General features: G+C 45.4%; 2 protein-coding genes across 2 annotated transcripts in view; both read left to right on the top strand.

The window, feature by feature from the left end:
• SLC37A3 (solute carrier family 37 member 3) overlaps positions 1–10,616 on the top strand; it is a 34,093-nt gene extending 23,477 nt beyond the window's left edge. Inside the window, exons 11-15 of the mRNA XM_060245658.1 lie at positions 631–732; positions 1,706–1,753; positions 4,385–4,536; positions 8,877–8,942; positions 10,472–10,616. Of these exons, the coding sequence (XP_060101641.1) occupies positions 631–732; positions 1,706–1,753; positions 4,385–4,536; positions 8,877–8,942; positions 10,472–10,564 (461 nt within the window). The 3' untranslated portion in view covers positions 10,565–10,616. The remainder of the gene's footprint in view (positions 1–630; positions 733–1,705; positions 1,754–4,384; positions 4,537–8,876; positions 8,943–10,471) is intronic.
• DENND2A (DENN domain containing 2A) overlaps positions 1–12,908 on the top strand; it is a 367,380-nt gene that overhangs the window by 180,119 nt on the left and 174,353 nt on the right. The window lies entirely within an intron of this gene.

The following is a 12,908-nucleotide window of genomic DNA, read 5'->3' as shown; positions in this document are numbered from 1 at the left end:
AGTTTTACTGGGGGGAGGTTGCCTTCACACCAAAATTCCAGGCCATGGTTTAATCCTGCTTCCAGTGGGTTGAAATTAAATCGAAAGAGCTTCTGGCCAAACATTAGGAAGAACTTAGAGCGGTTCCTCAGTGGAACAGGCTTCCTCAGGAGGTGGTGCGCTCTCCTTCCTTGGAGGTTCTTAAACAAAGGCTAGATGGCTATCTGACAGCAATGTGGATCCTGTGAATTTAGGGGGGAGGAGGTATTTGTGAATTTCCTGCATTGTGCAGGGGGTTGAACTAGATGACCCTGAGGGTCTCTTCCAACTCTGATTCCTGGTTTGTAAGCAAGAAACAAGCCTTAGTGTGTTAGAAGTGATCTTGTTCTTGCGTTGCAACAAACTATGGTCAGAGTGAAGGTTTCCTGTTCAGTCTCTGTTTGCACAGAGGAAGAGGGGAAAAGGAGGCTGGGGGAGAAGCACATAAGTCTGAGAATATACCAGACTTTGTTCATGATGTCTTAATGCACCCTCCTATAAGGCTGTGGTATCTTATTTCAGGAGAAACTGCAAGGCTGCTCAGAATAGTACCTGCCCTCCCTTGTCCCCAGTTCCTGACTTGCAGGTTCTGTGTTCCCTTTGTCTCTGCAGGTGGCACCATCCAAGGCTTAATCTCTGATGTGCTGCAGAAGAGAGCTCCAGTGCTAGCCATTAGTCTCATCTTGGCAGTTGGGTCTCTCTTCGGATACAGCCGTGAGTACTTCCCCGCTTTGGAGGGGAGTTTGGGGCTGGAAGCAGGTTGCGTGTCATCTCCACCGCCTTTCAGATCCATGACAGAGAGACACATGTAAGGACGTAACGCTTTGCGTTTAAGCAGGCTTGGCTTTGGGAGGTGGAAGAAGCACTGACAATGAAAGCAGAAAGAGCCTTGTTGGATCTGCCTGAAGGTCTGTCTAGTCCAGCATTCTGCTTCCAACACTGATCAGTTAAAAGCTTCCAGGAAACACGTATGCAAAGTGTGTTCCTCTGCATGTGCTCTTTTGAGTGAGCAAGGGTTGAAAAGGACCTCTATTACAGTCTGCACAGGTTAGAAGAAGATAAAGATATTGGATTTATACCCTGTCCTTCACTCTGAATCTCAGAGTCTCAGAGCAGTTCACAATGTCCTTTATCTTCCTCTCCCACAAGAGACACCCTGTGAGACAAGTGGAGCTGAGAGAGCTCTTACAGCAGCTGCCCTTTCAAGGATAACTCTGTGAGAGCTAAGTACTAATGGTGGAACTGAGAGAGCTGGGAGAGAACTGTGACTGGCCCAAGGTTGCTAAGCAGGCTTTCTGTTGGGAGTGGGGAATCAAACCAATTTCTCCATATTAGCATCCAGCGCTCATAACCACTACACCATGCTGGCTCTCTCACTACATGCACCAGACTTGGGAGTTACACAGTGCTCTTTATTGGACTCCCTCTTGCCTTGTCTGTTTTGCCTTTCTACATGTTTTGTGTAGCTGGAAGGCTCCCATGCTCTTGCACTTATAGAAGTTAGGGATGTTGTGAGAAATCATCTCTGTACCATAGCAGTGCTGCTGTGGTAGTAAGAGCTAAGTTGGATGGGGTAGAAGGCCTTTGCAGCTGTGGCAAATACCTGTTTTAAGGTTATAATTCCATCTTCCAGTGATGAATTCTGACTCTTGGGGGGAACTTTAGTTTTTCTTTCCCATTTCTCTAGGGTCACCAAACAGCAAAGTCATCAATGCAGTTATCATGGCTGTCACAGGTAAGAGATCAGCACTGCTTTTTCAGTTTCCCTTTAGACCTAGTCTCAGTAGGGATGGGCACAAACCGGGAAAATGAAGGTTTGTGGTGGCTTGTGGTTCCTGAAAAACCATGAATCCCCATGAACTTTTCAGTTTCCCGAGCCAGTTCGTGGCCCATGGGTTTGTGAGGGTGGGGGGGGGAGGGCATTTTAAATGCCTTCTATTCACTTGCTAAGGCATGTCATGGCAGTGGTGCAACTCAGCAAGTGAAGGGAAGGCATTTAAAGAAACCTACAAACCAAACTAACAGCTGCAAAACCCATTTGTGGGTGGTTCATAAACAACATGATTGCCTGAATTGCTGTTTGCAAACCAGCGAACCAGCCCAATTCATCATGATCTTTGGTTTGTAAGTTGGTTTTCACCCATCCCTAGTCTCAGCAGTATTAACATGTACTGATACTGGCAGCCTCATGAGCAGATGTTCCTTATAGGCCTACGAAACGTACAGTCCAGTAAGATTCAGTTCACTTTGTAAGGCTCCCGACTAATCAATATCCCCTCTTGGCAGTCTGACTGTGGCTGTCAAATCTGGGGCCCCCAAGCATCAAGGAGGGAGGCTGCATAAGTCAAAGAGGCACTTTCACGAGCAGTGCTGATAAGAGCATTAGAAGGCTCTGGTTGCTTCAGATGCAAAAGTTTATCTCTAACACCAGCCAGATGCCTCCGGGATGTTTGTAAGAGGGACACGCAGGCCAAAGCCTTTGCCTGTCGTGTTGCCCAGCAGCTGGAATTCATAGACTGATTATCTCTGATCATCTTATCTGTATATTTTTGTTTTGCTCTTCTTCTGGGGAGCTCTGAGCAGAGTACATGGCTCTCTCCTCTCCCATTTTGTCATCACACCAGGTTTGCAAAGTAGCTTAGGCAGAGAGAAAGACTGGCTTGCCCGGCATCACCCATTTTGTTTCTTGGCTGAACGGGGCTTTTGAACCTTGTTTCTTAATGCAACACTAGAACCACCACATCATACTGGCTTTCATGGTTAAGAACATAAGAACATAAGAGAAGCCATGTTAGATCAGGCCAATGGCCCATCCAGTCCAACACTCTGTGTCACACAATGGCCAAAAAAAAAAAAAAAATCTCATTTAATCATCATGGACTTGTCTAGCCACTGAGCTATTCTCCAGAAAGTTATCTAATTCCCTTTAAGAGTCATCCAAGTTAATGACTATCTTTCCATCTTGTGTCTGTGAAATCCGCGGTTTAGATTTGTGTCTTGCAAAGTACTTTCTTTTACTGTCCAGCATCTGCTGCCCATCAACTTCACTGTGTTTCCCCCAGTTCTAGTATTTTGAGTGGAGAGAGGAAAAATTCTTTCAGTACACTTTCTTCACACTATGCAGAATTCTGTGAAACTTTGGTATGTTCTCTCTCTCTCACACACAACAGCTTTTTTAATAATACAGAAGTCCCAGACCCTTTATTTAAGAAATTACTATATTGCCTGTCCAGAGACAGTATTGAGGTAACTCACAAGTTAAAAAAACACCATAAAAGCAACAATATAAATTAGCAATATTAAAAACAAATCATGGACATAAAGATAGACTAAAACAAAAATTGAGCAACATAAATAACCATCAAACATAATTTAGGCTAAAGGGTGACCATGTCACAGCTAAAAATATAAAACTTCTTTGTTAGAAGCCTTGTAAAAAGAAAAATTTCGACTGGTGCCTAAAAGACAGGCTCACCTGGCATCCACCAAACTAAGAGGCAGGACATTCCAAAGGAAGGTGCTACCGCTAAAAAGATTCCGTCTTTGTTTGCCACATACCTCACCTCCTACTACCGGAAAACAGATGGCAGGATTTGGGAAGAGGAACTTAACTAGTGGGAGTAGAAAAGAGCAAGAATCCAGTAGCATTTTAAAGACTGACAAAATCTGTGGCAGGATTTGAGCTTTTGTGAGTCATTGCTCACTTCTAGAAGTGAGTCTTTAAGGTGCTTCTGGACTCCTGCTATTTTTTACTGCTACAGACCGACGAACTTGGTTACCCATCTGGGCTGAACACTTTGGAAGGAGGGTGGTTCATCTGTCTTTCCTCATAGGGAATCTCTCCAACCCCTCCAAGATGAGTTGGTTCAAACATTCAGCTGGCAGACATCAAGGGTCAGCATTTGCAGAGGAGCATGACACCACTATGTGCTCATGCTATAGGAATATCTTGGATTGGATCCTAAGTGATGCCCATCCCTTGCAGCTGAACATATGAACATATGAAGCTGCCTTCTACTGAATCAGACCCTCGGTCCATCAACTACTCAGACTGGCAGCGGCTCTTCAGGTTTTTCATGCCTATTTGCCTTGACCAGGGATGGCCAACGGTAGCTCTCCAGATGTTTTTTGCCTACAACTCCCATCAGCCCCAGCCAGCATGGCCAATGGCTGGGGCTGATTGGAGTTGTAGGCAAAAAACATCTGGAGAGCTACCGTTGGCCACCCCTGGCCTAGACCCTTTTTAATTGGGGATGCCAGGGATTGAACCTGGGACCTTCTGCTTACCAAGCAGATGCTCTATCACTGAGCCACCATCGCTCCCTGTTCTAGCATTCTCATCTTCTTTTTTTCTGTGGTCCTCCAGGCTTTTTCATTGGCGGTCCTTCCAACATGATCAGTTCAGCCATCTCTGCTGACCTGGGACGTCAGGAGATGGTGAAAGGAAGCAGCGAGGCTTTGGCGACTGTGACGGGGATTGTGGATGGGACTGGGAGCATCGGAGCAGCTGTGGGTCAGGTGAGAAAGAGGGATCCATCCAGAGGGATTTCAAAATGCACCTCTGCAGTTTCTGCCAGAGAAGGATTGAAGCCCAGGAGGGATCAGCTTATCTCCAGGCTGTACGCAAAATTTGCTAGATGAAAACTTTATACACAGCTGCAATGACTATGAATCTTTTGCCTGGAAGTGTTACTCACAGTGTAGTGCTGATTGGCTTAATCGTGGAATAAGGTGTTCCCAAACGCAAATTAGCCCCTTCACAGCAATTTAGGCATTCTCATCACCTCCCATTTTACATGATCAAATAAGCATCTCGTGGCTCCATGTTGTCAGCTGCCCAGTAGTGAATGATGTTGGTACAGGGCAGAGCCTCTGAACTATCCCCCTACTTGGTTACCTCTGGTAAATAAGTTCTACCTCCAGGCAACCAGTCCAAGGGTCCCTTGTACATAGGAAGAATCAGTTCTTTGTTCTTTCACCCACCATCATGTACACTGGGGGAAGAAGGGGCAGTAACTTTTGTGGGGCTCTGTGGTAATTTTCTATTCCTTATGCTCTCTTAGTGTTCTTGCCCTTCTCCCAGGGAGGGCTGAACTTCAGAGAACAGGCAAGTTGACACTGCTGGGCAGCTGTTAGTTTAGGGCAGGGGTAGGGAACTGGGTTTCTGCCAAGGGTCATATGGATATTTGTAACATTATTCGCGGGCCATAAAAAATTATCAATTTAAAAAAACAGTGCTCTACCAAGGGAGAATGATTCAGGTCAGCAAAATGAATGCAAATAATTGTTTTTCTATTCGAAGTCATGTGGGGAGAGCCTAATCTGACACACACACACACCTGGCCCACCGCCCTAGGCAAATGCATAGGTTCAGGGGTTTTTTGTACAAAAAGCCCAGCAGGAACTCAGTAGCGTATTAGACCACATCCCCTAATATTAGCATATTAGGTCACACACTCATTAGCATATTAGGCCACACCATCTGGGATAATCAAGTGCAAACCGAATGGTAACAGTAACTTTTCCAGGCCCTGCAGCAATTCTGGCCGGCCAGCCAGGCCCCGGGGAGGCTGCCACACAGTACATCTGGACCCTGTGATCCCTGCCTGGCCCTGGGGAGGCTGCTGTACAGTGCGGCTGAGCCCCACGATCCTCGCTGGCCAGCTGCTCAGTTCGGTCCAGCAATCCCCGAGGGCCACACCAAGTGACCTCGAGAGCCGCATACGGCCCTTGGGATGGAGGTTCCTGAGGTTTAGGGGCTCCTTACTGAGAGAGAGGAAAGGGGATGTGTGACCTTGAGACAGTCACTATCTTTAATTTAGGCAAACCTGCCTTACAAAAATGGGGGGAATGTAGTTTGTAGAGGGAGAGTGGAATATAAATGTGAGGAAGTAAAGAGGGGGAGAAGAATCATAGAGTCAACTGCTAACCTAAAAACCCCATAGTTAAAAGCTTGGGCAAAAGGTGGGACGTTTCACAGACATATTAGATCAGAGGTGTCAGACTCATTTGCTATGAGGGCCGGATCTGACTTAAATGAGACCTTGTCGGGCCGGGCCATGTCGGGTTGGGCCAAGCCACGTCTAGTTGGGCCATGTGTGTGCCTATTTAAGATTATGTAGCAGAGATACAAATTTTATAAAGAACACAGACAAATGCAAATAAATAAACCTTAAAACATGCTTAAAATGTTAGCACTCATTGATCTTAAAGATGCTTTCTTTGTATTTCTCCCATGGGATCTAGGGAACTGGGCAAAGGAAGCTCTGGCTCTTTTCTTCCCCAGGGGACTGGAGTGGGGGGGAAGCCTCAGCCAATAGAAGGAAGAGAGGCTTGGCTCAGTAGCTCCACTGTGCAATTGAGAGAACCTGGCAAAGCAAGCTCCCCAAGGGAGGAGCCTCAGCCAATGGAGAAAACAGAGGTTTTGCTCTGTGGCTCCTGTGCAATTGAGCAAGCCTTGCAAAGCAAGCTGTTATGCAGAAGGAAGCAAGATGTAAGGAGAAGGAAACAGATGACAGCCAGTTGCTCGGGGGCCTGATGAGCCCTCCAGGGGCCTGATTTGGCCCCCGAACTGCATGTTTGACACCCCTGTTTAGATTCTCCCTCACCACCTCCCTGAGTTTTCTCTCTAGAACTAGGAGGTGGTTGGGGGGAAATTTGAGTACATGGAAGAAGGGTTTATCCATTGTTTTTCTCCACTCTTATCAGAAATATAACTAAAAATATAAAACATTCTGAGCCTAGAAAAATATGAAATGGCTGGGCATTGCAAGCTTCTCCCCCTGCATTGGGTCTACTCAGATTGGCAAAGGCTCTCCAGTGTAATATCCCTCTTTGGCTATGGGTTCCCAGGTTAGAGTACTCCCTAGGCACCAGTTCTCAAGTCCATTCAGCAGAGAAAAGCAGGCTCAAAGCATCAATCCTTTCTTTGTAAAGAGACAACTCTAGCAAGCAACAGCTTCAGCTGGCCATACAAATGCTGGAAAGTGAAACTACATGAGCTCCACTCCATTGAAATACATTGCAGCACAGATAAAGTTGCACAGACCATTCTAAATTTTCCATTAAGGTCTCTGTGTCCAGATAGACTACTCCCAGAGTACCCTATCTGGGTATAGAGACCTTAATGGAAAATTGATTCTGCATTTTCTTTGAAACTTTGGAAGCCCAGAAGAGCTTCCTGCTGAAGCAGGCAAAAACAAGGCAGAAGGAGCTGGGAACTTCGGCGGTCTTGGAGCTTCAAAGGGGGAGGATGGGAGGAGGGCAGAGAAAAGAACTGCAGGCCTGATTGAAGCCCTGGGTGGGCTGGCTGCATCTTACAGGCCTGGGTTAAACTCTTCCTCACCCCTCCCCCAAGTACTCAAGGGTTTTCCCTCAACTCCTGATCCTGGAGGGGAAATTTTGGGGGTAATAGCCTGCCATGTTTAAAAAGAAAAAAACGGAGTGCCTTCAGTAACGGATTGAAACTTGTATGATTAAGGTTTCTGTAATCACTTGCCAGCTTGAAGGTTTGTCCTGACTGGGTGGTTTTTTTGGTAACAATCTGAGTTAGTGCCCAGGGATGGTTTTGATTGCATTCTGTCTTCTGAAAATGCATATTCAGAACACACAGGTTCATGTGGCTGGATAACACCCCAGTACTGAATTTCTGGCTTACAGAGTTAATGTCACTTCCCGTCCATGAATCTCCCTAGAATTACACAGGAACTAATAATGGTTTGCATAGTAGTGCACTTAAAGCCCTCTCTGACAGCCAGTTGCCCTAATATGCGGAAGCATCATCTCACAATCCAACAGAGAAAAAAATAACTGGCTTTGGAGGAAAATCTTGTGTAGTGCACGAAGGTAATTAAGATTCTGGTGAAGTCGTGAGTTTCTGTAACAAAATGCCAGGGGATTCCTCTGGGACCGTAGATGGCTGCTTTGTTTCCAGGTAGGTTTTGAACAAACCCCAGGAATTGTACCAAGAAACCTTATTGATAGTTCTCTCTGGTGAGAGGAGGTGGGGCGGGTGGGGAGAGTCCGCGCTTGCTTTATACTGTCTCTGGAGTGGTTTTCTCTTGAGAAGCCAGTAATTCCACACACACGCACACACATACCCCACGTGAAGGCAGCGTTGATGGTTCTCAGCACTGTCACATTGGCCATTGTCTGACACTCACAATGGAAAACATCCTCTGTAGAATTAATTGTATCGAGCGTATTCCACCTTGCCCATTCTCTAGTTTTTGAACTTCCTCAGTGCCACAGAAACCAGGGCTTTGTGTCTGACAAATTGCTTCCTCCTTTACCTGAGGTTGTAGTTATCAGTGACAATCTATTTCCATAGCAACCAGCTGAGATTCCACACGTTGGGCTGTCTCCCCTAGTGGGAACCAAGCCGGTGGAGTATGCTGAAAATCTCAACAACAAAAAAAGAAATAATACAAAGAAAATATGACTCACCCCCCCACCCCCCTTCCTTAGTTTGACCTGTCTGTGCTGTTAGAAACAAAGAAAAGTGACAGAATACATGGCAGGCTTCAGGACAGAATAAGCTTTTATGATTTGGTACACGGAAGGGATAAAGTTCCAAGAAATACTTCCTACATAAAATTTGACATATTTGTGTTCTTTAAATGTGTGTTCCAGAACTCTGTTGGGTTGTGCATCTAAAGCTGCACATCTAAAGCTGCACATCTTTAGGCAGCCGACTAATGGATTTTGTTCCACTGTTAAATTTAGTTTATGAAGCTGCATTAACTTTTCATGAAGTAGTGAGATTTTTTTTCTAAATGAGGGGGAGACTTGGGATAGCTCTGAGGCATGCGTTCCTTGATAGTCTTTTAACTCTTAATGTACTGTGTTTCTGCTTTCAGTACCTGGTGTCCTTGATCCAAGAGAACTTGGGATGGATGTGGGTTTTCTATTTCTTCATTTTAATGGTAAGGACCTTACTGCTGGATAAACAGGTGGCAGCAGTGCCTTTCAACTAGCTTCAGTCCTTCTGGAGAGGGGGGAGGAATGGACATCTAAATTAGATTACTGCAGTGTGCTCTACATGAGGCTGCCCTTGAAGACTGTTCAGAAACTACTGTAAGTACAGAATGCTGCAGGCAGAATGTTGACTGACGTGGGTTGTAGGGACAATATCACTGCTTTGGGGCCGGCATATCTTAAGGACTGTCTTCTCTCATATGAACTTGTCCATCCATTCTGGTCATCTTTATAGGCCTTGCTTGACAGGCCTGAGGCTTGACAGGTGGCAAACCTGAGGAAGAGACTTCCTGGTTGTGGCACCAATACTTTGGAACTCTCTTCCCAGGGAGATTCATCTCTCTCTCTCTGTTGTTGTCTTCCACCAGCAGGTGAAGACATTTTTGGTTTTTTTGGCGTATCCCCAATAACTGTTGTTGCTCTCCTTCCTTGTTTTGGTGTTACGTGTGTTTATATGGTTTTTTTGAATTATTGTATAGATAAAGGTAAAGGTAATCCCCTGTGCAAGCATCAGTCGTTTTCAACTCTGGGGTGATGTTGTTTTCACAACATTTTCACGGTAGCCTTTTTAAGGGGTGGTTTGCCATTGCCTTCCCCAGTCATCTACACTTTCCCCCAGCAAGCTGGGTATCATTTTACCGACCTTGGAAGGATGGAAGGCTAAGTCAACCTGAGCTGGCTACCTGAAACCAGTTTCTGCCGGGATTGAACTCAGGTCGTGAGCAGAGAGTTCAGACTGCAGTACTGCAGCTTTACCATGCTGTGCCATGGGGCTCTTAGAATTGTATAGATACTTTATTTTAAATTTTAATGTTTTAATGCACATTTCTTCAGGGACCCTATTCAGGTGGAAAGCCCCCTTAGAAATTTTTTAAATAAATACATTTTTATAGTCCAGGTTAGAACAATACTTTAAAGTGCCAACGTACCATTTTAACATTCACTGTAGAGCAAATCTCACACAGGGTTTGTACTATCTCAGTTTCATGGTTGTATGCAATATCTCCAAAGTGAGGGGGGAGACAACTTGCCTCACTTAGAGTGAAACTCTTGATGTGGGGATTTTTTTTTTGTTCAAATGTGGGTTGCTATGCTCTTAAATGATGCTTATATGCAACCGAAGTAGTGCTTCGTTCATGCTGGGGCAGTCTCACCTCAAACAGTTACATGAAGAATTACAGAGCTGAAGACTGCAGCATGGAATTGGTCTGCTTGTGCTAGAAAACTGCTCTTGAAGGGTCACTTCATACAATAAAATTCCTCAGAGGTACAGACCTAAGGAATATGAATGCCATACTTGTACCACTTTATTTGTTCAAGGACTGATTGACTGCAGTGCCTAGGTGAACTTACCCTAATGGTGGACTTGGATTTACTTCAGTGTAAAGTGTGAAATAACCCTACAGTGGCTGCCAGAATGGCTTTGAACTTCACTGTGCACCAGTCTCATGGTCCTCAATCCTCTTTCTTTTCACAGACAAGTTCAACAGTCCTATTCATCACACCATTGATTGTGAGGGAAATAAGTGAGCTCCTGAGAGAGAGACCCTCCCACAGGTTGGCTAGCTGACTGACTGCCCTGGTGACCATTCCATGGAGCTCTTCAGGGAAGGCCAGCAAAGAGAGAGAAAGAGCTTCTTGGAATTCCCTACAGCTCACGTGTATCTTTTTGTTTTCTTTTTAACTATCCACTGAGGTCAGAGTTGGTTGAAAACAACTCTGAAAGGATTTGCTGCTGGACAGTTGTTGATGTGAATGGCTTTGAACCCATCTGAAGATGTGCTGTGGTCTTCTACAAGAGTGTGATTCTTGACGAGCTTCTTGAATGGGCCAGAGAGAATGGCTTTCTTTTCAGTTATACCTCACGTTCTCAGGGCCGGCTCGTGCAATCATCAGAATCGGGACAGTAAAGATGTTCCTGGAATGGAGAGTTTCAGGCTACTGATGGCCAGGAACATATGTTGTGAATGTTTCCTCGTGAAACAACTCCTTGTCCCCTCCCTCCCCCCAAAAAAGTGGTGTGGCTGGGAGAGAAGTTCAGATTTGCTGTCTTCCTATTGGACTAGGTGGGTCTGTGTGAAGGAAGCTTTTATTGGTGGTTGGGAAGCATCCATGTGTACAACCTCCCCTCACGCAGCCACAAGTGGTACAGTCCAGGAAACGCTTTAACTGCTCGTTTCTGTGTGAATTGGCCCTCCTAAATTCATTGTACTGTCTATCTGCTTGCATTTTTGTGCTGTGTCTCAACACCCGACAATGACCAGAGGCACAAAACTGATAGCCTTCTACTTTCTTTAGAAAATGGGGTTAAAAAGAGAGAGAGGCCTTTTACTGTTACTTGATACAAAAGCATCACTTTCTGTCAACTTTGTGCCACTTGGTTGTTGGCTTTTTGCAAGCTGACTGAACCAGCTCTCTGCCTCCAGCTTTCTGCTTGCCTGGTCCTATCATTACAAAATGGGCATCAGGAAACTTTGAATCTGTGGAAGCAGCTGAGGTCCTTACAAGCCTGCCACAAGAAGGAAGGGGTTGTGTTTTTGTTTCCTTTTTAAATATCTGCCCTGTTCAGATATTGCAGGCTGTTTTCTATCCAACAGTGCCAGATACATTCCATGCTTGATGAATTCTTCTGTTGATTTGTCTGTAAGTGTGAGAATAAGGGTTTGTCTTTGGAGATGTGTGCACGAAGCATTTCTTAGGAAAAGTAGTCAGTGTACCATGGTCCTTAATTTTAAGGTGATCACTGATGATAGATTTTGAATGAACTTGAGAGACTGGTAGGAAGGTGGTGGTGGGGCTCTGAATTACCTGAGTGTTATCCATTTCTGAACAGCAACAATGATTTGCTGTCTTTGTTGGAGACATTTTTGATATCCTCAGAGGCCTGCTTTCTCAGTGAGGAGTTAGCCAAGAGAATATGGCTGATTTGTCCTTTCATCTTCACCAAAGACTTTCTGTGGGTGAAGCAATTTGTAAAAAGGACGGAATGCTCTCAGAACTGTCATCTTCTTCCCATCCCCAGGCTAGCATTGAGTTAGGTTTCCATTGTATCATTATGCTGAGAGTCCACTAGCACCTTAGAGACCAACAAGATTTGGGGAGGTATACGTTTTTGAGAGTCAAAGCTCCCTTTGTCAGAGATCTTGATTCTCAAAAACTTATACTGTGAAAATTTTGTTAGGTGCTTCTGGACTTGAATCTAGCTCTTCTACTGCAGACCAGGGCTTTTTTGAGCTGGAGCACAGCGGAGCACTGCTCCGGCTGGCTTGGCCAGGGCTCCGACTCAAAAAAAGGAAGGCAGAGCTGGGAAGGCAGTGGCACAACTTCCTGGGGCCTGGCTTGGCTCACGGGGCCAGGCTATGCTGCTGCGTGACTTCCTGGGGCCCAGCTTGCTGGCTGGGCTGATGGGACCAAGCCGTGCTGTGGCAGTGGCCTCTTGGAGCTCTTCTGAGCTCCTGATGGGCTTTAAAATTTTTATTTAACAAAAAAAGCCCTGCTACAGACCAAACATGGCTGAAATTATGCTGGAGTCTCCCTGTTCCACTAATAGCAACCAGTGCGATGGGATAAGGAAGTGCTTGGTGCAGAGATGTTGGGACGTGAAGCAAGTTGAGCTAGACATTAAGGAGAACAAGGGGTGGCTTATTTCAGTAGTAGCCTTGCGATTTCTGTTTTATGTCATGTTTTAGGTCTGCCTTATAAAGGTTACTTACTTCGACTTGATTTTTTCTGCCTCACCTCATGAGTGAATTGAGTTTCATAAATTGGGTTGCATAGCCTCCTGGTCCAGATTCAGTGCTAATCTGTAGTATCTAGAAAAGCATCATGAGTTTGATTTTTGGGTCATGTGGTTGACTGGACAATTCTCAGCCTGCTTTGGAAAACTGAACCCTGTACCTGAGGCCTTGGAAGAT

Source organism: Heteronotia binoei, chromosome 8 (genome assembly GCF_032191835.1).
Source record: "Heteronotia binoei isolate CCM8104 ecotype False Entrance Well chromosome 8, APGP_CSIRO_Hbin_v1, whole genome shotgun sequence".
Lineage (NCBI taxonomy): Eukaryota > Metazoa > Chordata > Lepidosauria > Squamata > Gekkonidae > Heteronotia > Heteronotia binoei.
This window is presented reverse-complemented; position numbering and strand designations above follow the sequence as displayed.